This window comes from Microcaecilia unicolor, chromosome 5 (genome assembly GCF_901765095.1).
Source record: "Microcaecilia unicolor chromosome 5, aMicUni1.1, whole genome shotgun sequence".
NCBI lineage: Eukaryota > Metazoa > Chordata > Amphibia > Gymnophiona > Siphonopidae > Microcaecilia > Microcaecilia unicolor.
In genome coordinates, this window is record NC_044035.1 from 358,782,512 (window position 1) to 358,810,502 (window position 27,991).

Below are 27,991 nucleotides of genomic sequence, written 5' to 3' on the forward strand. Positions count from 1 at the left end.
ATGGTGTGAGCAAAATCCAATTAATGTCTAGCTAGTCAACAAGGAGGATGATGAAAGAGATCACTCCTTACCTAGGACAACTTTGAAGTGGTCACATTTTATGGCTGGCGGCCAAGATATAAAAACCTAAGGACAGAAGCTCTACGGCATGAAAAGCCAAAATAAAGTAACTTGAGAATATAAATGTGAGTGGCCAAGAAAACTGATTTATATTCTGGACTAATACTAATTTTATCTTTTACTAGTATGTGGGAGTGATGTTTGTTCTGTACAGTAATCAGTTTGCCACTTTTAATTAATTTGTAGAAATATGAGAAACTTGATGCATACTGTGATTAAAAAATTTGAGTTAGTGTGTTCTGGCTTTTCACAGCAACATAGATCTGTGTGCCACCGTGACACATAGTAAGTAATAATTGGGTAACTGAGGAGTTATTAGCATGGAAGATGCAAGAAAGGGAGGCAGAGAAGTGAAAGTACTGGGGAAGTGTTGTATTCCTAGTGTTTATCCAATAAACATCAATTTTATTTTTTATTTTTATGGAATTAGAAAAGGTGCAGAGAAGGGAGACGAAAATGATAAAGGGGATGGGACGACTTCCCTATGAGGAAAGGCTAAAGCAGCTAGGGCTCTTCAGCTTGGAGAAAAGGCAGCTGAGGGGAGATGTGATAGAGGTCTATAAATAATGAGTGGAGTTGAACGGGTAGATGTGAAGCGTCTGTTCACGCTTTCCAAAAATACTAGGACTAGGGGGCATGCAATGAAGCCACAATGTAGTAAATTTAAAACAAATCGGAGAAAAGTTTTCTTCACTCAACGTGTAATTAAACTCGAATTCATTGCCAGAGAATGTGGTAAAGGCGGTTAGCTTAGCGGAGTTTAAAAAAGGTTTGGACGGCTTCCTAAAGGAAAACTCCATAGACCGTTATTAAATGGACTTGGGGAAAATGCACTATTTCTGGGATACGCAGTATAAAATGTTTTGTATTTTTTGGGGATCTTGCCAGGTAGTTTTGACCTGGATTGGCCACTGTTGTAAACAGGATGCTGGGCTTGATGGACCTTTGGTCTTTCCCAGTATGGCAATACTTGTGTACTTATGGGCAGACCGGATAGGTTGATTTGGTCTTTGTCTGCCATCATCTGCTGTGTTACTAGAGGGCTTATTTTCAAAGCACTTAGTCTTAAGTTCCATTGGTTACTATGGACCTTTGTAAGTCTAAGTGCTTTGAAAATACGCCTCTAGGTCAGGTCAAAATTGTTGAATTTTAGGACTAAACATTAAAGTTCTTTTATCTTACTGTTGCTTGTTGCAGGACTTGGCAAAACTCTGAACACAGGTTATTGCCGTCTTTGCCATGGGAAGTTTTCCTCCCGGAGTTTGCGAAATGCATTTGGGAAGGTTCCAGTGGTTGGCGAGAGCTTGGAGAAGCAGCGACGTGTGGACCAGGTGTTCTTCACCGATTTCCAGCAACTGGTTGGAGTGCCAGTTCAGCAAGACTCTTCCCTGCCCCAGTTTGTCTGCAAGAACTGCCATGCTCAGTTTTATAAGTGTCGTAGTGTTCTCAAAGCATTCATTCAGAAAGTTAATGCCTCTCCTATGGGCCTTGCAAAGACAAAAGGGAGGTAGGTTCTGTTTGTGTGCCAAACGATGTGCTTGTTCCAAAGTGATAGTATGGCAGTGAGAAATATGTGAAACCACTTATGAATGAGCTCATTGCTATTGGAGCACCCGTGGTATGTACTAGATCAGTAGTTTCCAAACCTGGTCCTGGAGGCACTTTAGCTGGTCAGGTTTTCACAGTATCCACAATGAATATTCATGAGAGAAATTTGCATATACTGCCCCCACTGCATACAAATCTCTCATGAATATTCATTGTGGATATCCTGAAAACCTGACTGGGATGCTTCCAGTACCAGGTTTGGGAGCCACTGGACTAGATCAAATGCTAGGGTCTGGCTGTTTTAATTGTTCTACAGAACACTAAGATTTCCTGGAAGTTGAATATCCAAACCATTCGCACAATAGCCTGAAATTGAAGGGCCAATTTCCAAACCCATCTTGCTAAATTTCATCTGCCATTTGTATGACCAGTCTTCAAACCTCGTAAGGTCCTCCAGCAATTTCTTACAGTCTACATGCGATTTAACAACTTTGAGTAAGTTTGTTTCAGCTGTGCATCTGGCTTACTTTTACCTTTATTGCAGCCTCTCTGTCAAGTTGCCCTAACTTCCATCTTGGTTGTATCCTACACTCTGAGCCATGCAGTCCTGAGTGACTGTCTACTTTGCTCCAGGTTCTAATTTAAAAGCTACTCTGTCTTTTTTTTAATGTTTGTGCCAGCAGCCTGCTTCTACCCTGGTTAAGGTGGAGCTCGTCTTTTGGGAAATGGGACCCCCCTCCCCAGAATGTTGCCTAATTCCTGACAATCTAAATTCCTCTTCTGTACCATTGTCTCATCCATGCATTGAGAGTTGGGAGTAGACCCGTTATTTTAAAGACATTTGTATCCTGTATTATCCCAAACAGAGTTCAGGTTCAACGTGGCTTACAATCCAGACAATTTAGTGCATCGATACTATAGTTATAATTCTTATGATAAAGGAAAAATGTTGAGTAAATTTTCTATATATGACCATATGAAACTTTACAAAAATTAGTTTATGAATTATTTTGCAAGGTTGTATTGTGTAACATTACTTGTTGTTCAGTCCTAGAGATAAACAGTGGCCTTCTCAGGTTCAGCTGCTTGCTAATGTTTTATGGACTTTTCCTCCAAGAACTTACCTAAACGCTTTTTAAACAGTTATCCTAGATGCCTTGTCTACTTCTTTCACAACAAATTCCAGAGCTTAGTCATTCAGTGAATGAAACAATACTCTGATTTTGTTTGAAATCTGCTTCTTAGTTCATGGAGTGTCCTTCAGTCTTAATACTATTCCAAGAAATGAATGAATAATAAATAAATAGGAAACAGTTATTCTTAAACTTTCTGTAACTTCTTATTGGCTCATCAAATGGGCCAATCAAGATGGGAATGAAAGCAATACAATTATAGAAGTAACACATCATTCTGTAAATAAATAAAATCAAAAAAAGAATGCATACTGGAAACAGGTAAGAAAGGGGATGGGATTTGATACGTCACTTTTCTCTTACTACAATCAAAGCAGTTTACGTATTCTATACAGATACTTATTTTGTACCTGGGGCAAAGGAGGGTTAAGTGACTTGCCAGAGTCACAAGGAGCTGAAGTGGAAATTGAACCCAGTTCCCCTGGTTCTTTGACCACTACACAAACCATTAGGCTGCTTCCCACAGCAGCATAATGCTTAGAGAGAGAGCAGACCTTTTAATGCTTTCCTTCAAATGATCTGGCAGTCTATTCCTTTCTTCAAAGGCCTTTTTTCTCCATCTCTTTAGCCGGGACTGAGTGGATCACAGAGCCCACCTGGAACGTATTGAATTACCTGTGACCATAACATTTGAGGGGTCTTCGTAGCTAAGATTGTAAAATGTCATCACTTCTCATTTAAACACTCTTGGGGTTTATAGACCTCTCATAGTGTTCTCCAGGCTGAATATCTTTAGTCTGTTTAGTGTTTCATCACAGGGGAGCTGTTCCATTTTGTACCTTTTCTAGTTCTACCTCTTTTGAGGTAGTTGAGCAGAACTGCTCTGAAGATGCAGCCTCACTATGGATCTCTGCCTAATTCCTAACATTGTTTGCATTTTTTCACTGCAGTCCACATATTGTCCACAATGTAGGGGGCGATGCCTCATACTGAAACCAGCATCACATACAGTTGCCTGTAGTTAGGACTATTTTGCTCTTGTCTACATAAAATGTCATTTGCTGTTTATAAATCCAAATAAATACCTAACCGTTAGATGCCCTGGCTCCTGTCATACAAGGTCTTTGCAGTTTCTCACACTTGTGATTTAACAGCTTTGACTAATTCTGTGTCACCTGCAGGTGTGGTCACCTCACTCATTGCTCCCTTTTCTAGGTGATTTCTGAATGTGTTAAAAGCACTGGTTCCAGTACAGATCCTCAAGGTGCTGCATATTTACCTTTCTCCATTGAGAAAACTGACCATTTAGCTCTTCTCTCTCCTCTGTTGTTTTAACCAGTCCCCAGTTCAGAATAGGACGTTGCCTCCTCTCCCATGATGTTGCTGAACATTGTTCTGTTTGATGTGTACAGGGCCAGTTCCACCCAGACTCTGACAGGTGCTGAAAGAGGAACCTACTTGGGTAAGGAAACTTGAAAACTGCTTTTAATTACAGTATTGAGACCTGCTTTACTTGAGCAACTGGCTTGTGAGGTTGAGTAAGTTGATAGTGTTAATATCAGATACTGCATTGTTTAACCTCATTATCAGTTGCTGGAATAACGGGCTGTATGTATAACATTATTTTTTTTTTTCTTTTTGTTTGAACAGTTGATCTGATCACATCTAGTCCTCAGTGCTTACACAGTTTGGTCACGTGGACTCATAACCATGCCGGGAACTGTCAGTCTGTGCCAGATTTGCAGAGCGTCTTATCCTCCCAGTACTGGCGGGATCATTCGAGCCGTGTGGGGATGTGGCGATGGACCACTATGTCATGGCCACCGATTCCGACTGCAGTACGTTTCTTATTGAGAACGCTTTGTCCGTTAAATGGGCGTGGAACAATAGCACGGCCCAGGTTCTGACTGACAGAGATGAGAGTGTGGACAGCATTGGAGCTGACCCTTCTTCTGGGATAGAGCCCCAGCCTGTGCCGTCAGCAGTGAATACCTGTGAGAACGCTGGCAACAACGTGGCCCCCTCAGAATCGGTGAGCTCCGAGACGTGCCCGGCGCAATGCAGGAATTCATCTTTTGCAGAGCTGGAGGATGAGGCCTCCGTGCAGGAGTGTGAGTCACAGCATCTGTCTCGCTTTCCGATGATGTGCAAGGTAAGAGCTCTCTCTAACTGTATGCAGTTCAGTCTCTTGCATGAACATGCCATAGTGCAGTAAGCCAATTTCTGATGTTATCGGCAGGGTCCTGTAACATACAGTAGGAAGAATCTCTGGATAATTATTATGAAAGGAGCAATGTTTAGTGACAAGGCTTCTACACCTTAAGAAAAATGTCAGGAAGTATTTTTTCACGGAGAGAGTGATGGATACTTGGAATGCCCTCCCGTAGGAGGTGGTGGAGATGAAAACGGTAACGGAATTCAAACATGCGTGGGATAAACATAAAGGAATCCTGTTCAGAAGGAATGGATCCTCGGCATCTTAGCCAAGATTGGGTGGCAGGAGCCGTGGTGGGGAGGCTGGGCTAGTGCTGGGCAGACTTCTACGGTCTGTGCCCTGAAAATGGCAGATACAAATCAAGGTAAGGTATACACAAAAAGTAGCACATACAGTGGGGGAAATAAGTATTTGATCCCTTGCTGATTTTGTAAGTTGCCCACTGACAAAGACATGAGCAGCCATAATTGAAGGGTAGATTATTGGTAACAGTGAGAGATAGCACATCACAAATTAAATCCGGAAAATCACATTGTGGAAAGTATATGAATTTATTTGCATTCTGCAGAGGGAAATAAGTATTTAATCCCTCTGGCAAACAAGACCTAATACCGTGGTGGCAAAACCCTTGTTGGCAAGCACAGCGGTCAGACGTCTTCTGTAGTTGATGATGAGGTTTGCACACATGTCAGGAGGAATTTTGGTCCACTCCTCTTTGCAGATCATCTCTAAATCATTAGAGTTCTGGGCTGTCGCTTGGCAACTCGCATCTTCAGCTCCCTCCATAAGTTTTCAATGGGATTAAGGTCTGGTGACTGGCTAGGCCACTCCATGACCCTAATGTGCTTCTTCCTGAGCCACTCCTTTGTTGCCTTGGCTGTATGTTTTGGGGCATTGTCGTGCTGGAAGACCCAGCCACGACCCATTTTTAAGGCCCTGGCGGAGGGAAGGAGGTTGTCACTCAGAATTGTACGGTACATGGCCCCATCCATCTCCCATTGATGCGGTGAAGTAGTCCTGTGCCCTTAGCAGAGAAACACCCCCAAAACATAACATTTCCACCTCCATGCTTGACAGTGGGGACGGTGTTCTTTGGGTCATAGGCAGCATTTCTCTTCTCCAAACACGGCGAGTTGAGTTCATGCCAAAGAGCCTCAATTTTGTCTCATCTGACCACAGCACCTTCTCCCAATCACTCTCGGCATCATCCAGGTGTTCACTGGCAAACCTTCAGACGGCCGTCACATGTGCCTTCCGGAGCAGGGGGATCTTGCGGGCACTGCAGGATTGCAATCCGTTATGTCGTAATGTGTTACCAATGGTTTTCGTGGTGACAGTGGGCCCAGCTGCCTTGAGATCATTGACAAGTTCCCCCCTTGTAGTTGTAGGCTGATTTCTAACCTTCCTCATGATCAAGGATACCCACGAGGTGAGATTTGCATGGAGCCCCAGATCTTTGTCGATTGACAGTCATTTGTACTTCTTCCATTTTCTTACTATGGACCCAACAGTTGTCTCCTTCTCGCCCAGCGTCTTACTGATGGTTTTGTAGCCCATTCCAGCCTTGTGCAGGTGTATGATCTTGTCCTGACATCCTTAGACAGCTCCTTGCTCTTGGCCATTTTGTAGAGGTTAGAGTCTGACTGATTCACTGAGTCTGTGGACAGGTGTCTTTCATACAGGTGACCATTGCCGACAGCTGTCTGTCATGCAGGTAACGAGTTGATTTGGAGCATCTACCTGGTCTGTAGGGGCCAGATCTCTTACTGGTTGGTGGGGGATCAAATACTTATTTCCCTCTGCAGAATGCAAATAAATTCATATACTTTGCACAATGTGATTTTCCGGATTTAATTTGTGATGTGCTATCTCTCACTGTTACCAATAACCTACCCTTCAATTATGGGCTGCTCATGTCTTTGTCAGTGGGCAAACTTACAAAATCAGCAAGGGATCAAATACTTATTTCCCCCACTGTATGAGTTTATCTTGTTGGGCAGACTGGATGGACCGTGCAGGTCTTTTTCTGCCGTCATCTACTAGTTACTGTGTTAAGGAGTTCCTGGAGTGTAGCAAGGCTCTGGAAAAGAGAGATTTGCCTTCTTTTAAGCTAGCGATGGCTGAACTTGGATGTTCTGTGAAAACATTTGTCTTCTGTTCAGATTTACGTTTGGGGTTACAAAATCCAAGGGAGCAACACATGATGGACAGAAGGGTGATGAGAAGAGTGCAGGACAACTGAACAGGAAGAAGACCTCAGTCTAGAGAAAAAGAGCAGAGGGATGTCAAAAGCAGCCCATAACTCTTTATTTCTCAGGAGTCTCTCGTGAGGAATCTAGATACACTACATCAACTGGCTCACCTTATCCACATGTTTATTCACAGCCTTCAAAGAAATGAAGCAGACTGGTGAGGCAAGATTTCCCTTGGCTGAACCTATGCTGACTCTGTCCCATTAAACAGGTTTGTCTGTGTGTTCTTTGTAATTTATTCTTCATAATAGTTTCCACTATTTTAATCTGGCACTAACCTTGGCCTTACCAGTCTATAATTTTTTGGCACTGTCGTCGGGCTTACCGGTAATCTGGTAAATTGCAGACCAGTAAGCTTGATGTCTGTGCCGGGTAAAATAGTGGAAACTATTATAAAGAAAAAGAATTACGGAACATAGAGACAAACCTGGTTTAATGGGACAGAGTCAGCATGGGTTCAGCCGAGGGAAGTCTTGCCTCAATAGTTTGCTTCATGTATCGAAGGCGTGAATAAACATGTGGAAAAGGTGAGCTGGTTGACGTAGTATATCTAGATTTTCAGAAACCATTTGACAAAGTGTCCTTATGAGAGATTCCAGAGAAAATTAGAGTTATGGCGTAGGAGGCAAGTTTCTGTTGTGCATTAGGAATTGGTTATTAGACAGATAATAGGGTAAGGGTTAAATGGCCATTTCTTTCAATGGAGGAGGGTGAATCAAAAGTAGAGTGCCGCAGGGATCTGGTACTGGGACTGGTGCTACTTAACATAGTTATAAATGATCTGAGAGATGTGGTACAGTGTTAGTCCACTTTTAAGGTAATCAATAGAAATAAATACAACATAGAAAGAAAATAAGATACCTTTTTTATGGGACTAACTTAAATGATCTGGAAATTGGAACGATGAGTGAGATGGTTAATTTGCAGATAACACAAAACTATTCAGATTGTTAAAACACGTGTGGATTGTGAAAAATTGGAAGAAGACCTCATGAAATGGAAGACTGAGGCCATCCAAATGCAGAGACGAAATTTAATGCAGACAAATTCAAGCCGATGTACATTGTGAAGAACAATTCAAATCTTAGTTACCTGATACTAGGGTCGATTTTCTGACAGACAGGTTAAAGCAGTTTGATAATATTTAAGACTTGATATACCGTCCACCTTTCAAATCTGAGCAGTTACAGGGAAATTCAAATATTTATTAAACAACTTAAAATTTAAAATAGCAAAAGACCTAGCACGTATACATTGAGGTCATTCACTCTGTCATACACAATCATTACTACTCAGAACATAATACGGCTTTAATGAGTGCTAACTAGACCTCCTACCTCCTGGGACTACAAACCAAAGGCCAACTTGAAAAAGTGTGTTTTTTTAGTGAGATCTTACTTTGCTGATAAACAGTTTCTGCCCGAATCTCCTTGAGCTGGTGCCTGCCAGAGAAAAACCTCTCTCCTGTGTGACCATCCAACGTGCCCTTGACAATGAAGGTACTGGCATTCTATGACCTTGAAATGACTTAAAAACCTTACTGGTGTGTATAAACAGTGCATGTACTCAAATATGATTGGCTCCTGCTCCCACAGAGCTTTTTTGTGCTAAACTAAGTGCTTTAAACGTGCATCTATAGGAGACAGGCAGCCAATGATATTTAATAAACTATATCGTAAGAAATAGAAATCCATTTAAAATAGGAAAGAAAACAATCACTCATAGCAGAAGTATCATCCACTCTAGTTTTGACCAAGAGAATTGCAGTCCTCCTGTAATCCCCAAAAGCTATTTGAAAAAGTTGGTTTTTTAAGGGCATTTCTAAATTTAGCATAAGATGTCTTTCTTTTGTATGTTTAAATATTTTTATTAAACCTTTTCCAAAGTATATAAAATCCCAGTGCAACTGAAATGCAAAAGCGATATCACAACACATGCAAAGATTGAAATCCAAAAAACTATTAACCCTCGACACAGAGAAAATACATCAATATATACGAAAATTAAGCGTACCCAAATGTGTTCACTATGGTAGAAATGCACTTGAGTGGTAAGAGTGTCCATAAAGGCTGCCTAAGTCTTAAGAAATTCTATCTAACGATATAGTCGACTGCATGTTCAACAGACATTCTATCTGCAACATTCATGCATAAAATTGCGCCAATTATGTCAAAGTTGGTTCTTCTGGTTGTATCCATTGGGCCATTTACAATGGTTTTACTATCATTAAAGCTTTACGTAAAAAGAGATGCGACACACGTGTACCTCTTGAAATCTTGGCTGCGTTGTCCAACAGGCATAGTTGTGGGGTCGCGTTGCCAATTACAGTGGTACATTCAAATGTGCTCAAAATGTCCACCAAAAAACGCTAATTGATAACGCAATCCCAAACATAATGTTTATAAGACGTATCAGGCTGCCACATTTAACACAAGATCCATGAGTAGGGGCAATCCCATTTCTCAAAAGAAATTTATAATGTAGTTCCTGTCACTCAGGTGCTCTTCGCTATTGAGAACGCCTGTAAACTACGCAAAAAAGTGGTTATATTCTGATAACCAAAGTCTGTATGCCACAAAGCAACTAGCTACTACTCGATAAAATGGGTGAAGGCCATCTAGGTTTATATCAGAGCACTTAGAATGATGCAATAGTAGCCCTTTTGTCACTGCTGGTATCTCCCAAACGTCATCAAAGTCGGATTCTGTAAATGCTGCTGGGAAAGATCTCGGCTGAGTTTTCTGCATAATGTCGTTGCTAATAAGAATACCGAAGACACTGAGAAAGATCGTAAATCCTTGTATTCTCAGCAGAGGACAGAATAGTCAGTCCCAACTCGTTGTCTTCCTCAATGACATGCTGAAGTTGCTGTGTCCACCTTAAAGCATGCTGATGACTGCCCAGGAGGAAAGTCTGTATTGCTCAAAATCGGTAAGTAACGGGAGCATAGTGCTGGAAAACCATAGCGCTTCCTAAAGTGATACCAGGCCCAACGCAACGCTTTCAACAAAACATGTTTTCTCAAAACTTTTGGGATATGTGACGTTCTAGCATGTATCAAATTTGGAGATATGTCATCACAAATTGTCTCTCATATTCCATGTCACGATAAAAGGAGGTGTGAAAAATCCAGTCTCTTACTCGTCGCATATGCTTGCCACATTATAATACTTCAAGTCCGGCAAACCCAGACCACCCTCTCCGCAAGAGAGGCTAAGCTGGGCAAGGGCAACCTTGTTTTTTTTAGACCACACAAATTTATGAAGGATTTTGTTCCGCATCTGCAGATCCTTCTTTTTTCAAAATCAAGGCAGATTGTTGGAGGACTTATAACCCAGTTTGTTAGAATAATCATTTTTAGCAAGTGTATTTGACTCTAAGTGAAAATGGTAAAGAATTCCAGCGTCCACAGAGCCTCTCAGTCCAAATGTCTTTTCTTTTTTTTTTATTATTCAATTTTTATTGAAACTCAGAATACATACCAAAAAAACCAAGCATCTGAATATAGTAAATTCATTGTACATATTTTAAAGTAGCATGCTTGGTTTTTAAACGTTTCATGGTCAAAATGCTGAAGATTTAGGGCACTTGCTTTACATTCCCTACTAACCGATTGAATTCAAGACAAAAACAGAGACTTAGATTTTCCTTGTATGAAAGAACATTTAGCTGAAATCCAGTTGGGGGGGGGGGGGGCAAACGTTTTGTGCAGAGAGTGCAACAATTTAGAGTGAGGATTCCCTCTCAAATTGGACAATCACCATCCAGACACACTTCTCAGTTCTTCAGGGATTGGGTTACCTCTGGCTGAACCCATATGAAAGAACTTCTTCAGGCTGTAGTCATTGTGCTCCTGAGTGTGCAGGGGAAATCTGTTTTGGGAGCCTTTCTAAGGTTTCTGCTGTGCCTGGTTGGCTCTACAATACAACATTCAGTAACTGGTGATCCATCTGTTTGGCTGTACTACATAGCTTCTGCTGTTTTGTTTTGGTTTCTCCCAGAACAGGTGAGCAGAATGCAGACTCCATCCCCGGCAGCAAGTTATCCAGTGAAGGATGAGTTTTGTGGCCTCTCTGACAGGTGAGATGAAGCAAACCTAGCATAGAAACAGCCCTGCTGGCTCCTTCACAGAATTTTCTTCCCTTCTACCCCCACCCCTCAAACACGCAGACTTGTACAAAGAGGTATTAAAAGGAGACCTGATGTTGGCTGGTAGGAGGGGAGTTGGCAGTTGTACATTAACCTGAAAAAAAATTTTAAGTTCTTTGTTCTGATGCTGGAAATGTGTGGGTTATTTTTTTTATTTTATTTTTATTTTTTTTTACTTTGCTTAGATAGTTTTTGTAAATTTGAGTCCTTTAGGGAGGTTAGTTTTACTTTTGTTGGAAAACAGATGGCCCAGTTGTAGGATACCCTTTGAAGCTGAACATCCAAGAGGACAGCAGTTCCTGGGCCAGAGGATTACTGCTATGAAAATTCTACATTCCTTTTTTCTTTTCATCCTGGTAGACCAGTCCAACACCACCAGCAGATTGAGGTAGAGAAGCTGTCGTCTTCCAGTGATATCCCTGCTATGAGTGGTGCAGGAACTTGACAGTATTTCTCTACCTTTAGCAGATGGGGCAGTTGGTCTGGTGCAGAGGGAATTCTTTATACAGGCCCAACTCCCCAGAGTGCAGTCCACAGCCTGCACCATAGAGGTCAACGCCTGTGGCCGGTGATAGACTCCCGGGGATCAGTCCACGGACCTTTTCTCTGGTTGAGAAAGCAGTTTATTAATACTTGATATACCGCCTAAGGGAGATTCCATCGAAACAGTTTCCAATACAAAGTCGAAAAACTAATGGCAGAAAGTGAAAAGGAACTGCAATGGGAACAGGAAAGCAAGAAGCAAGGACGAAACATAAAACTGAGAGCACGTGCAGTAATAATCTACTTGGCCTTCAGCAAAGCCTTTGATACGGTCCCCCACAGAAGACTCGTGAATAAGCTGAAAGGGTTGAACTTAGGACCGAAAGTGGTGAACTGGATACGAAACTGGTTGACCGACAGGTGACAGAGGGTGGTGGTAAATGGAATCCGCTTGGAGGAAAGGAAGGTGAGCAGTGGAGTTCCTCAGGGGTCGGTGGGGGCATGTTCTGTTTAATATATTTGTGAGAGACTTATTTCTGAAGGGTTGGAAGCAAAGGTGTGCCTTTTTGCGGATGACACAAAATAGCCAATAGAGTGGATACCCTGGAGGGAGTAGAAACGTTGAGAAGGGATCTCTGAACGTTAGAAGAATGGTCAAGGGTCTGGCAGTTTAAAATTTAATGGACTATTACAGTTTTTGAAAGAAAAAAACATAAATAAAAATAAAATAAAAATCTTGTGTGTATAATATTGGTTTGTGCTCAGTTTTTTGGTGTATTATAGTGACCAGGCAGTTCAAGATGTATATATGTACACCATTAACTCACATCATTGCCACCCTGCCTCCATCCTAAACAAAATACTGAAAAGGACAATATCGTTTATCCAAATGATAATATATTGCTGATTAAAAATATGTCAACTACTTAGCTTAGGTAGAGTCTGTGCAAGTCCAAACTTATTTTGATGTAAATTCCTGATCACTCTAGTACTTTTTAAATCTCAGTCTGTGCAAAATTTGTTTAGTGAAAGATCGGTATTCCAAGTTCTTAGTTCCCTACATGGGCCATGTTTCGCCAGCATAATGGCATCCTCAGGGAAACTGATCTGTGAAAACTGATATATGCAGTGTAAAAAAAACAACCTCATACAACATATGAGAAATGAAAACAAAAAGTAAAATGCTTAAAAAAAAGACAATATTAAAAATTCAACAATAATTATGCTTTGTTACTGCTGTTCAGCATAACCAGAGAGGAATAACACCCATCCCGGTCCAAAATCTGCTAAAGAACGCCCACACATGCGCAGATTATATATGGGTTGCCAGCTGTTTCTTCAACAGCGGGGAAAAAAACAATTAGATAAGTGCTTGCCACTCGATTTCTCTGTTAAGGCCACTAGGGGCCACTGTTCACCATCAGTAAATGAACTCCTGTTCTTTTCTAAGTAGAATACGAGAGAACACATCCCCCCCCCCCCCCCCCCCCCCCCCATAGTTAATTGGATTTGTGAAAGTACAACAACCTTGAGATCTTTAATATCATGTTGTGCTTGCAGCCAGTGATCCACGAGCGGTGCCTCGTGCTTGCTGTTTCTAAGATTACTTAATGCTCTCCAATCCTTTGCTTAATACGCCTATTAGTGTTCCCTATGTACCATTTGATTGCTAGTCCAGATCAGAATTACATCGTCAATAAACGTTTCCATAGTGTGATGATAAAAATAAATCTCGACGAATACAAAAACTTTCTCTCAATCCGTTATGTAAAGGCACGTGATGGTCAGTGCAACCGTGGCTCCCATCGCTATTTTTCTTCAAACTCAAAATAGTTCTTCCTTATTATGATGTCTGTAAAGTCATTCAGAAGAGTAATTTTTCAAGGGAAATTTCGAGCTGTTGAAGATGAGTGCTCACTAAATCACATGCATTATCATGTGGAATGCTTGTGTAAAGCGACACTACATCTAATGATCATGTGTAACTGGCTTATCAAGAGGTTCAATGTCTTGTAGAATCGTAGAAGGTGGCCAAATCTTTAAGGTAAGAAGGTGTTTGATGTACTCTGGGTTGCTGACTCCAAAATTGCAAAATGTTGGACTTGGACTTTTACGTGCAACCCAGAGTACATCAAACACTGTATCTTGCTAAAGATGTACAAAGACTGGAAGCGGTGCAAAGAAAAGCTACAAAAATAATATGGGATTGCGTTGCAAACGGTACGAGGAGAGACTTGCCGGCCTGAACATGCTATACCTTGGAGGAAAGGAGAAACGGATGACATGATACAGACGTTCAAATATTTGAAAGGTATTAATTCGCAAATGAACCTTTTCTGGAGACGGGAAAGTGTAGAACTAGAAGACATGAATTGAGGTTGAAGGGGGGCAGACTCAGGACTAATGTCAGGAAGTATTTTGTCACGGAGATAGGTTGGTGGATATGTGGAATGCCCTCCCCACGGGAGGTGGTGGAGATGAAAACGGTAATGGAATTCAAATATGCGTGGGATAAACACAAAGGAATCCTGTTTGAAGGAATGGTTCCGCAGAATCTTAGCGGAGATTGGGTGGCGACACCGGTAATTGGGAAACAAAATGGGAGCTGGGCAACCTTCTTCGGTCTATGCCCTGATTGTGACGAATGAATAGGGATGGGCTGGAGTGTAAATTTTAAGGGGCTGCAATGGTTGCTTCAGAACTTAGTACAGGAACAGTACAGGTACTGGGCAGACTTCTACGGTCTGTGCCCTGAGAAAGGCAAGGACAAATCAAACTCGGGTATACATTAAAAGTATCTTTTTGGGCAGACTGGATGGACCGTACAGGAGTGGAGGAGTAGCCTAGTGGTTAGTGCAGCAGACTTTGATCCTGGGGAACTGAGTTCGATTCCCACTGCAGCTCCTTGTGACTCTGGTCAAGTCACTTAACCCTCCATTCCCCTGAGTAACAATGTGGCGAAGTATATGAGAAGGAGAATAAGGCACAGTGAGATTAGAGAGATAAGAAGGGACACCCACTTTAAGAGCCTTGAAAGTCAGATTGTGTAGTTTGTGAATAATACGTTGTTCCATGGGGAGCCAGTGGTATTTCTGCAGCAAGGGGATAACGTGATCAAACTACAGGCGCGACAGAGAAGGCGGATAGCAGTGTTTTGGAGGGACTGGAGATGTTTGACATTAGCCCTGGCTACAACCTAACAAGCGATGTTACAGTAGTCCCAATCTGGTGACCAGTAGGAAAGGAAGCAGTGGTGAAGTATTTCCTAACAGAACAAGATGCTGAGGACTTTGTCAAAAGCTTTCTGAAAATCTAGATACACTACATCAGACATCTTCTTGGTGACTGTCTGTTTGGCAATGTTGTATGAGTGTAGGTTTCTTTTGCAGGGATCCTTATTTGGTCTTTGTGACTGACTCGGTTACAATTCAGTTGGTTCCTTTCTACGGAAGATGGTTTCTCCTTCCATGCGAATGAGCATTTCTTTTCTGATGCTCGTTTGGATAGTTTTAAAATGCTAGATTGAGCACTGCATAAGGTGGACATTTTCAGAGTCCTGTTAGTCTGTCTTGATGTGAAAAATGTCTACAGGCAGTTGGACAGTCTCTGTCCTGTTTGCAGGATCACACAAGATTGAAGCTGCTATTACGTTCTCCTTGGTTCCTTGGATTAAGCATCAATTGAAGCAGCATATATCCGAAAGTGGTTTCAGAGGGGCTTGAGCTCAATTCCATAAGAGCTCAGATGATTTCCTGGATGGAGGACTGGGTGGTTGCTCCAGAAGATATCTGCAAGGCAGCAACATGGTCATTGCTACAGTCCTTTGTGAAGCACTGTAGTTTGATGTTTTTAGCCAGGTAGGATAGCTCTTTGACAGAGCAGTGGTAGAGGGAGCCTTGTTTCCCTCCTTCCTGAGGGACAGAGCTTTGTACATCCCATTGTTCTGGACAGGTCCAACAGGATGAAATGAAGATGAAATTTGATTACCTGATAATTTCCTTTCCTCCTGCTAGACCAGTTCAGGGCCCATCCAAGAAGACTGTGGGGGAGGATAATCATTGTGGTGGCACTGACCTGTGTTTCTTCAGTGCCTCTAATTCAAGATTTCTATTTTCTGACTGCCCTAATTTTGAAGCAAGCCGTAAGGGTTTTGCAGCTTTAACTATTTTACATGGTGTCCAAATAACCCAAAATGTCCAGCAAAAACTTCTGCTTGAAATTGGAGACATTTCTGAGTACTTAGTTTTCAACATGAGGAGCTTCATCAGGTGTATCGACCTCGCAAACAGTTGAGTTCTTAATAAAACCCCAGAATTCATTGATCCAACAGCTCATGGTGTTGAAGACTTCGTTAATGTAAAGTTGAAGGAGGGAAACACTTTTTGAACAAAATTAGGATTACGAAGGAAAAAAACCTACTAAATGTTTAAACCATTTACAAAGTATTTTGAAAACTGTTTTTTTCCAGATACCATATGTACAGTTGCTTAGCATAAGCATACTGACAAGTTCTAGACTGCATCTCTCTCTATAGCAGTGATGTCACTACAAGCTCAAAGTCAAATTTTGAATATATTGGGGAAAATGACTTCGGGTACTTTAATGGGGGAAGTTAGACTTCCTATAGGTAGAAGATTATCAGGGTTTATGGTTGGTAGGGTGGAGAGGTGGGTGGGTGGGTGGGTTAATAACCTTTATTCGGTTGCTTGTGGAGTTAGATTAATTGAGATCTTATAGTTGTGTTGGGAGGGGCTCTAAGAGTTCAGGCTCTTTCTGGCTTTTTTTTGTTAAAGGGGCAAAGAATTTAAGGCAAGGGCTGGTCAAGAGTGGGGGGGGGGAGGAGGTAGATAGAAAGAGGGGGGTTAGATGTTGATTTTGTTCATCATGAGGGTTGTTGATTTGCTGGTTGTATGTTTTTGTAATTAATTTGAGACACATCGGAGAGTTGGACAAAATGTTCTGGTATGGTGAAGTATGGGAATAAAAATGGAATAAAATTGTAGTGTTTATACTGTTTTCTGTTACAGGTGGTTGGATACAACTTATTCCTAATGTTATTGTTATTTTAATTGTGTTATTTAATTGTGTTATTGTTTCAGAGTTATTTTGGTGCTCGTTTGTACTGTAAGAGTTTCTAGCAGGATGGGACAGGCCTGCTGCTGTACCACAGTCGGGGGAAAAATGTTTTCCCCCACACTGCCAGTGTCACCTCATAGGGTTAGAGATGGCTTTTTGTCACACATCGTGCCAGAAAGGTAAAGAATATCTCGTCTTTCTTTCTCAGAGATTTGTGATTGAAGAGGAACAGCAAGATAAGAGTGTTGCTGAGTTTTCGGATGACTTCTTCCAGCCGTTCTTGACAGGAAGTACGGTTTGACTACCATAATTTCTTTTTTTTCTCCAGTTGGGAAGGCACCGAAATGGGGCACATACAGCTAATTAAAACTGTTAAACTGCTCCAGTGAAACTCCTACCCTACACCTGCTGAGTGGTTGGAGATTGGGAATAGGGTTCATATTTTTACTGACTAGAAAAGGAGAAGGCCAGTTTTACCGCCTCAGTGCAAGTTTCCTGTACCAGCGATAATGTGCTCTTTTGATGATGACCTGGCACATGTAGTACCTGTGCTGATTGGTTCTTTCTTTTCCACTTTCTCCTGGAGGTATGCCTAGCCACGCAGGTTTTCAGGTTACCTACAATGGATATGCATGAAATAGATTTGCATACATTAGAGATCCACTGTATGGAAATGTACCTTATACGTATTAACTGTGACAGTCCTGAAAACCCACCTGTTTTGGTGTTTCCTTTTTACCTATGCTTTGAAACCATTATCTTTACTTCCACCCCTATTATGACACTTTGGGTGTTTGGGCAGTTCCAGTATGTATATCCCTTTGCAAACACTAGCCGTAAATAACTCATTGTTTAGCAAATATTGTCAATTTATTTATTACATTTTTACCCCCACGCTTTCCCACACGTAGCAGGTTCAATGCGGCTTACATAGTAAATAGAATTACAAAGTTCTTGTAAGGAGAAATATTACAGACTATAGTAAACATAGTAAATGCCTTAAGAATATATGAATTGAATACAGAAAGGTGCAACAAAGAAAGTGTAAGTAAAAGAAAAGGGAATGGGGGGGGGGTGTATGGTGTAGGGAAGATGGTGAAGAAGGACTAGGGGACAAGCATGAAGGACAATTGGGAGATATGGTCTAAGATATCATCATCAGAACAGGAGTCATGTGGGTGGGCTTATATGGTTAGGTCGGGTCATTTGGGTAAGCTTGCTTGAAGAGAGAGGTTTTCAACATTTTTCTGAAGGGTAAATAGTCGTTCATAGTTCGGATGGATCTTGGTAAAGCGTTCCAAAGCTTAATATCACACCTTATGTGTACCAGTAACTTGCACTGACCCTACATCTCAAGTGTTTAAGATTGAGCACTGAATTTTGTACCTACTTGAGACCACAGTAAAGATGGCCTTGGGGTTGGGCTGTGGGAAGGTTTCCCTCGCATTGATTGAATGCAAGTTTGTGAGGAACTGTATGTAATGAAATTTGCAAGGTATGAAGGAAGATAGGGTTTTGATTATCCATGCAGTACCATGTACCATGGCATGAAATGCTGCAGTGTGTTTTCAGAGACTTGTCAGTTCAGATGAGCTGCACTGAGTTGTACATAGCAGTTAACAATGAACGGTGTGGTCAGTCTTAATTGCTAAACTTGTATCCACAAGTTGTGGACATTCTGCAGAGAAACCTCTTCTTAGACTTTCCAAGAAGGTGTAGCAGCGACTGTAAAATCACTCTGTGCTTAAATTCAGTTCCCTCAGAACTTACAGAGTGCTTTTTAAAATCACAGTAGGATATCCAGCAAAAAGAATGAGAACCCCAAAGTAAAAAAGAAGCCAGGACCAAAACCAGGCTGGAAGAAGAAGATAAAATCTGAAAGGTAGGTAAGTCCGGTGTCAGTCCTAGTGAGTGTGGATGCTGGTCCTTTAAGAGCTCTATACATGCGCTTTGTTTCCATTCCAGAGAGGAATTGCCAACAATTTACAAGTGCCCTTACCAAGGATGCACCGCTGTATACCGAGGGGCAGATGGGATGAAGGTAAGACCAGGAAACTTTGTTCTGTTTACCTCTCTTGTACATTTAGCTTCTTCCTGTGTATTTTTTGTAATAGAAGCATCAAGCCAGAAATTGCACGTCTGCTCTTCAAGAAAGAAAGGCTTTATTTGGTAGACGGACCCCCTAGTGATGTGTCACAGTTCACCACTAGAAATCAGGGTGCCGCCATTTTGGATTATGGCAGTGCCAGAAGAAGGAGTGAATTGGCATCACTTCTGCATGCCCAGTCTTTGCCTGCGTAGGGTGGGTCTTGGGGAGAGATACTATCAGGGATGTATTTTTAAAACGTTAGGTGGTGGTTGCAGTGTATGTGTCAGGGGCCCAGGGATTTTCGGGGTGGGGGGGGGGGGGGGGGGGGTGGAGGGAGTGGGTCAGCTACTTTGCTGGGGGGGAGGAACTGCGGAGGTGTTGAGTCAGATTGGGTCGTCAGGGGTGGGTGGGCTGCTAAGAACAGTGCTGATGCAAACCTATGACCTCATGTAAGAAAGAGGAACCCAAACTATAGCGACGTAATGCAAGGTTCCACCCATCTGTAATTAGGGTAACAAGCAAGGAGTGCCCTTACAGAGTTTTAAATGCATTTCATTACCATCTAAGAAGGAAACACTAGATAAATCATACAATATACTATATAAACTAAAAGACATTTTTATTAGGCTAATATCCTTAATACTGTAGCAAGTTTTAAATTATTGAAAAACTCAAAAACACTAAGATGGAGTCAGCAGTCCAGCAGTGAGAGGGGTGCTATCAGTCCAGCAGTGAGAGGGGTGCTATCCAGTCTTTTGCATTGAGTGTCACATGTATGATTATATCCCAGTTGGTGAGATGTCATATGTGTGTGCCCGATGCAAAGAGCTCCTAGCTCTCAGAGAATGTGTCCGTTCTCTTGAGGCTAGAGTAGCAGATTTGGTGGAGCTGAGGGAGACAGAGAGGTGAATAGAGGAGACCTACAGGGATGTTGTAGAGAAGTCCCACCTCCAGTCTTGTAGCCCCTGTGCTACCTTGGAGGAGGGAGGTCTCCTAGAAGGAGAGCATCACCCTGGTGAAGTAGGAAGTACTCCTGTAGCCAGGACATGCCCACCAGGGGATGTACTATCCTCTTGCACTGAGGATATTATGTCTCCAAGTGCTGGCCGGGAGGGAAGGGTTAGGACAGCTGTTGTAGTTGGTGATTCGATCATTAGGCATATAGATAGCCGGGTGACTTGCCTGCCTGGTGCGAAGGTGGCGGACCTCACGTGTTACCTAGATAGGATTTTAGATAGTGCTGGGGAGGAGCCGGCTGTCTTGGTACATGTGGGTACCAATGACATAGGAAAATGTGGGAGAGAGGTTCTGGAAGCCAAATTTAGGCTCTTAGATAGAAAGCTCAAATCCAGAATCTCTAGGGTAGCATTTTCTGAAACGCTACCCGTTTCACACACAGGGCCCAAGAGACAGACAGAGCTCCGGAGTCTCAATGCGTGGATGAGACGATGGTGCAGGGAGGAGGGTTTTAGATTTGTTAGGAACTGGGCAACGTTCTGGGGAAGGGGGAGCCTATTCCAAAAGGATGGGCTCCACCTTAACCTGGGTGGGACCAGGCTGCTGGCATCGGTATTTAAAAAGGAGATAGAGCAGCTTTTAAACTAGAAACGGTGGGAAGGCCGACGTCGCTCAAAAGCGCATGGTTCGGGATAAGGTATCTTTCAAAGATATCACCAAAACACAGAAGATAGGGTATCCTGATAGTGAAGTTGCAAAAGAGACCGTAGTAGATCAGGTGTCCTTAAATAAAAATAAATATCAGACAAAAGATTGCAAATTAATATTGTCAAGTACTAAGCATGGTGTAAATAGGAACAACAAACATAGTTTGTAATGTCTATATGTGAATGCCAGGAGCCTAAGAAATAAGATGGGAGAGTTAGAATATATTGCACTAAATGAAAAATTAGATATAATAGTCATCTCTGAGACCTGGTGGAAGGAGGATAACCAGTGGGACACTGTCATACCGGGGTACAAATTATATCGTAGTGATAGGGTGGATCGAATTGGTGGAGGGGTAGCATTGTATATCAAGGAGAGCCTTGAATCAAATAGATTGAAAATGCTGCAGGAAAAAAAAACATTTCTTGGAATCATTGTGGATTGAAATTCCATGTGCAAAGGGGAAAAGGATTGTGATAGGAGTGTTCTACCGTCCGCCTGGCCAGGATGAAGACACAAATGCAGAAATGTTAAAGGAAATTAGGGACACAAACAAACTGGGCAACACAATAATAATGGATGATTTCAATTACCCCGATAATTGACTGGGTAAATGTAACATTGGGGCACGCTAGGGAGGTAAAATTCCCTGATGAAATCAAGGACAGCTTTCTGGAGCAGCTGCTGAAGGAGCCGACGAGAGAAGGAAAAATCCTAGTCCTTAGAGCTCATGATCTGGTGCGGGAGGTAATGCTTATTTCCGATCTGATGAAAAAGGGCAACCTTCGAAAGCTAATCAAAAAATGTATTAAGTTAGTCCAATAAAAAAGGTATCATTTTATTTCTGTTGATTACCTTTAAAAGTGGACTAATACATCTACCACATCTCTCTGTCAGACCTTAAACTGTTGTACAGAGAAAGTACTTTGGAATGCTGTGCTTGATTCCTGTCAGGCCTACCTTGGTATAAGACTCTAAACATCTTATTATAATATCACAGCTAACCTGCAGGTAAATGGAAAGCTGGGGATCCTAGAAAAAACTTTTCATACTCTGAATAAGAAGGGAGGAAATACAAAAGGTTTATTAATTCATTGCTTGCTTATTAAACTGCATTATTTTGCAACTCCTTACCTTTAGATATTCAGTTAGAAACTAGCTATATGCAGAAAAGACATAAAAACCCACCTGTTTAAGAAATTTCTAGAAAAATAAATTGAATTGTATAATATTTGTTTATGTAAATCCAAGTTATGTCTAATCTCTTGCTGTAATCTGCATTGAACTAGTTTGTCTGGTAACTGTAGACTATAAGTACCTGTATTGTATCCTTATATATACATAAGTTTATAAGCATTGCATTACTGAGATCACTGTTATGGGATTAATAATCCGGTTAAATTAACAAAACTAAAATTTGCTGCATACTGACATAGTACTAGTTCAAGAAACCCATTTACCCCCCCGAGAAACATTAAAACAAAGATGGTGGTGTAGAGATTTGTATAGTTCCTTCTCAAGTAAACTAAGGGGAATTATGATTTTAATGGGGGGAACATTCCTGTCTTTAATGTGTGTACTGATCTGGAGGATAGAAAGACTATCAGTACATATTAAGATAGATAGAAGGAAGGACACAGAAACAGAGAAAATAATAACAGATAAAGACCATACTTTCTTGAATTCACATAGTGCTCACATGCACCACCTCCATTGGAAGGTCGTTCAACACATCCAGCACCCTTTCTGTGAAGAAGTATTTCCTCAGGTTACTTCCGAGTCTATCCCCTTTCACCTTCATCCTAAGCCTCCCCCTGCCTCCATTCCAGAGCTTTCTTTCAGTTGAAAGAGTCTCTCCTCCTGTGCATTTTAAACCACTGAGATATTTTAGATACATCTTCCCTCTGCCGCCTTTTTTTTCCAAAGAATACATATTTAGATCTTTAAGTCTATCCCTGTATGATTTTTGATGAAGACCACTGACCATTTTGGTAGCCCCCCGCTCTGGACTGACTCCATCCTGTTTGTATAATTCTGGAGACTGCACCTTCAATAAGATATACAGTCCTTTAAATGAGGTCCCACCAGAGACTTATACAGAGATTTTATTTTATTATTATTATTATTTTTTTTTACATTTGTACCCCGCGCTTTCCCACTCATGGCAGGCTCAATGCGGCTTACATGGGGCAATGGAGGGTTAAGCGACTTGCCCAGAGTCACAAGGAGCTGCCTGTGCCGGGAATTGAACTCAGTTCCTCAGGACCAAAGTCCACCACCCTAACCACTAGGCCACTCCTCCACTGTTGCTACTATTTGAGATTCTACATGGAATGTTGCTATTCCACTAGCAACATTCCATGTAGAAGTCGGCCCTTGCAGATCACCAATGTGGCCGCGCAGGCTTCTGCTTCTGTGAGTCTGACGTCCTGCACATATGTGCAGGACGTCAGACTCACAGAAACAGAAGCCTGCGCAGCCTTCTACATGGAATGTTGCTAGTGGAATAGCAACATTCCATGTAGAATCTCCAATAGTAGCAACATTCCACGTAGAATCTCCAATAGTAGCAACATTCCACGTAGAATCTCCAATAGTAGCAACATTCCATGTAGAATCTCCAATAGTATCTATTTTATTTTTGTTACATTTGTACCCTGCGCTTTCCCACTCATGGCAGGCTCAATGCGGCTTACATGGGGCAATGGAGGGTTAAGCGACTTGCCCAGAGTCACAAGGAGCTGCCTGTGCCGGGAATTGAACTCAGTTCCTCAGGACCAAACTCCACCACCCTAACCACTGGGCCACTCCTCCACTGTTGCTACTATTTGAGATTCTACATGGAATGTTGCTATTCCACTAGCAACATTCCATGTAGAAGTCGGCCCTTGCAGATCACCAATGTGGCCGCGCAGGCTTCTGCTTCTGTGAGCAGGACGTCAGACTCACAGAAACAGAAGCCTGCGCAGCCTTCTACATGGAATGTTGCTAGTGGAATAGCAACATTCCATGTAGAATCTCCAATAGTAGCAACATTCCATGTAGAATCTCCAATAGTATCTATTTTATTTTTGTTACATTTGTACCCTGCGCTTTCCCACTCATGGCAGGCTCAATGTGGCTTACATGGGGCAATGGAGGGTTAAGTGACTTGCCCAGAGTCACAAGGAGCTGTGCCTGAAGTGAGACTCGAACTCAGTTCCTCAGGACCAAAGTCCACCACCCTAACCACTAGGCCACTCCTCCACTGTTGCTACTATTTGAGATTCTACATGGAATGTTGCTATTCCACTAGCAACATTCCATGTAGAAGTCGGCCCTTGCAGATCACCAATGTGGCCGCGCAGGCTTCTGCTTCTGTGAGTCTGATGTACGTGCAGGACGTCAGACTCACAGAAACAGAAGCCTGCACAGCCTTCTACATGGAATGTTGGTAGTGGAATAGCAACATTCCATGTAGAATCTCCAATAGTAGCAACATTCCATGTAGAATCTCCAATAGTATCTATTTTATTTTTGTTACATTTGTACCCCGCGCTTTCCCACTCATGGCAGGCTCAATGCGGCTTACATGGGGCAATGGAGGGTTAAGTGACTTGCCCAGAGTCACAAGGAGCTGCCTGTGCCTGAAGTGGGAATCGAACTCAGTTCCTCAGTTCCCCAGGACCAAAGTCCACCACCCTAACCATCCTTTCTCCAGCTGGCCATTCCTCTCTGGATGCAGAGAGGGTGGCAGTAAGGGAAAGGAGGTGTGATGTTAACTGAGCAGACTGGGTGAGGCAGCTGGTCCTTATCTGTTATATCTTCTATGTTTGGATGTCCATTAGGCTACGTCTGGAACTATGAGCAGCCCCAAGAGACATGAATTGGCCTGTAGTGTTGCTATCCTGTGATTTACAATCTGCTGGTATGGGAAGGGTCCATAAGGATGGGTCCAGCACAAGGCTCTGGTTACTATTCCATTTATTAGATACATTTCATTAACTTTTTTCTTTTGTTGCACGATAATTTAACATCTTGGGCTTTTAGATAACTGGGTAAGACACAGGAACCAGTATCCTAAACTGATTATTCAATCTGGCGTTGGTTACCTATAAAATTATTTTCAGAAACACATCAAGGAACATCATGAGGAGGTGCGTGAAAGACCCTGCCCACACCCTGGCTGTAACAAAGTGTTTATGATTGACCGTTACCTCCAGCGACATGTCAAGCTTATACACACAGGTAACTGAAAGGGGGATTTGATGGGAGGAGGGGTAGAGGTTGAATATGCGTTATGTGAATGTTCTGAGTGTTTATTAGATGTTTCATTAGTATTATATCTAAGTTATTTGAATTTCAGTGCTGTCAAATGTGTATATTTTTGATCCTATTATTAGGTTTCAGTTTACTGTTTTCAAGTTTACCTCCTTCATTGTATTTAAGTTTATACTTGGTCATTTTACTGATATGTTAACAAAATTGTAAGTTCCTTAGCGTCTCTCCGGACCGGACCAGGATTGGACTGATGGGTTGTGCTCGCCTACCAGCAGGTGGAGACTGAGAAAATACTGGTCCGGTCCGGAGGGACTAAAGGAAAGCAAATTAGCAGGTAAGATCTAATTTCTCCTTTTACGTTAAACTGTACCTGCTGTGCAGCACCTTGGATGAATCCTTCATAAAGGTGGTTAATAAATCCAAATAAATAAATGTGTTGAAATGACTCTGGTGTGTCCTCAGCCCCTTTAGTTTTGAATTGTGTTGCAACACAGTTATTGCCTAATGGCGCTGACCTTGTGGTGGAAAAGGGGTTTTTGTGCTTAATAGATTGGTAGAAAGAGAATCTACAATTGCTGTCTTGCCATATTGATTGTTAATCTCTTTCTAGAGGAACGGAATTATATCTGTGATCAGTGTGGACAGACTTTTAAACAACGCAAACATCTTTCAGTGCATCAGATGCGTCACTCGGGAGCAAAGCCCCTTCAGTAAGTAGCAGGTCACATGTGATGCTTATGTAGAGGCATTTGTGGTGGATCTTGGCATAACACCCACCTGATTTCTAAGACATTTGAATATGGGGGTCGCCTGTTGCTGTACCAGGTTGCCTAGCACTGCAGCTTCTGAATTTCCCTCAGTTTGGCTACAGTGACAACAACACTGCCATTGTGTTCCAAAATTTAACTCCTAACATTACCTTCTCTACGTTTTTGCATTCAGCAGTATTCTACTTGTGTACGTTGACATCTTTTTCCTAGTAATATGAATTAAAAAAAAAATCACTCTCATGGTATTAAACAAGTTGAGTGTGTGTTCTACGTTTTGCACAAATATGTGGTTCAGCTGATGAGAGGATTATGAATGGTGGGTGGTTGAGTAAGTGGATGGGAGAGTTATAGCAGAGCTGAGTAAAACAAGTCCATGGTGAGATGAGACCTGAAAGAGAGTGCCACAGGGAGCAGAACTTAAATTAATTAATTTTGTACAGTACTTAAGATAGTACCTTTAATTCAGTCAAAGCAGTTTCCAACAGCTCACTAGACAGAAAAGGAATAGAATAAGGGAAGGGGAAGACAGCAACTGCAAAAGATATAAGAAATGCAAAAAAAAAAAAAAAGCTGAGATCTGAGCTCCTGACACACCTGTTCAAAGTACCCACTGAATGTTAAGCACCAAAAAAGAACTAAATTCTGTCCTCAAACGCCACGGGTGAAAAAAAGGAGAAATTAGTAATTCTAATTTTCTTTCCTTTTAGTGGAGTGGAGGAGTAGCCTAGTGGTTAGTGCAGCGGACTTTGATCCTGGGGAACTGAGTTCGATTCCCACTGCAGTTCCTTGTGACTCTGGGCAAGTTACTTAACCCTCCATTGCCCCAGGTACAAAATAAGTACCTGTATAAACTATGTAAACCGTTTTGAATGTAGTTGCAAAATACCACAGAAAGGCGGTATATCAAGTCCCATTTCCCTTTCCCTTTAGTCCCACCAGACTAAATCTCTGCTCAAATATAACAGTGCTAGGCTGTCCCTACTTCTGTATTTTGCACAAGCTAGCATGTTTGAAAATATAAGTGAGAGTAAATTAAAAAACAAAAAACCTACCAGGAATGAAAGCGTGGATGCAGCAGTTCATAGATTTTCTTGCTTTGTTTTGAAGGGGAAATAGAAACTAACCTATCGGCTTCAACTTTGATTTCATCCCGTCTCCCTCCTGTTTTCATGCAACCTCTGCAGCAACTGTGAAAAAAAAAAAAAAGCAAGTGCAGGGGTGCAGCAGCCTTCAGGCATGCGCTGTCAGCTCTACTGGTCCTGTGCCCCCACTGAAGTCAACTTCAAGATCCGTGGGCAGAGGACTGGCACAACTGACAGCGCATGCCTGAAGGCTGCTGTGGCCCCTCGCTTGCTTTTTTGGTGTTGTTTGCCACTGCTGCTGCATTGGTGAGAAAAACAGCGATTCCTTATCTCAGCGGGAGACTTTCCCACTTTGGCAGGAGTTGTATGCGGGAGACTTAGCACATATTTATGGTATGAAATAATTTTGTGTGCATGCAATAAAGGACATGCTTCAGCCCTTAGTTAAGCTGCATGTGACATCATTTGAGTAATAAATACAGTACAACTTAGAACAGCTGTGCATTTTTTCCTGTCTTCCAGGTGTGAAATCTGTGGTTTCCAGTGTAGGCAACGAGCATCTCTCAAATATCACATGACCAAACACAAAGCTGAGGCAGAGCTGGAATTTGCCTGTGACCAGTGCGGGAAACGTTTTGAAAAGGCTCACAACCTGAATGTTCATATGTCTATGGTACATCCACTGGTACAAAACATGGACAAACCACTTGCGCCTGAGCAAACTGTGTTACAGAAAGAGCCTGACTGTGCGAGTGTGGAAGGCCAGGCCCTGAAAGCAGAACAGCTGTCACAGCAGGAGCCTGGCTAGAGGCTGCACGTGCAGCACCACCATCTCACTTCCTTTGCTGTTTGTCTGAAATTTGGGCAGCATGGTATAAAGTACATCATTGGCCTGAGCCCATCCCGTCGCCTGTGTTTGTGCAAACTGCTGGCCACACAGCCTCTTCTCTTTAGAAAAGGATGAACTGCAGTGAATTGGCTTAGTGTACAATTTGCCTGCCTGGACTTTCCTAAAAAGTAGCAAAGGAAATGGAACTAGCACCTTTTGGAATAATTCACTTTTTAATGTAAGAAATGCATCACCATTATGCTTGTAATAAATTATTTACATAGTTTGCATTGGTATTTTAAAGAAGTTTGCTATTGGTC

The 27,991-nt window shown here is 42.1% G+C and overlaps 1 protein-coding gene across 1 annotated transcript; it reads left to right on the top strand.

Annotated features, from left to right (window-relative positions):
- Nucleotides 1-27,959, top strand: LOC115471373 (zinc finger protein 276-like). Its single transcript, XM_030205071.1, is given in 13 exon segments — nucleotides 1-5; nucleotides 374-405; nucleotides 1,318-1,627; nucleotides 4,214-4,263; nucleotides 4,452-4,570; nucleotides 4,572-4,606; nucleotides 4,608-4,953; nucleotides 11,275-11,348; nucleotides 18,769-18,858; nucleotides 18,942-19,017; nucleotides 24,840-24,957; nucleotides 25,601-25,700; nucleotides 27,365-27,959. Coding segments are annotated over 13 exon segments (1,641 nt in total). The 3' UTR covers nucleotides 27,651-27,959.
- The last annotated feature ends 32 nt before the right edge of the window (nucleotides 27,960-27,991 follow it).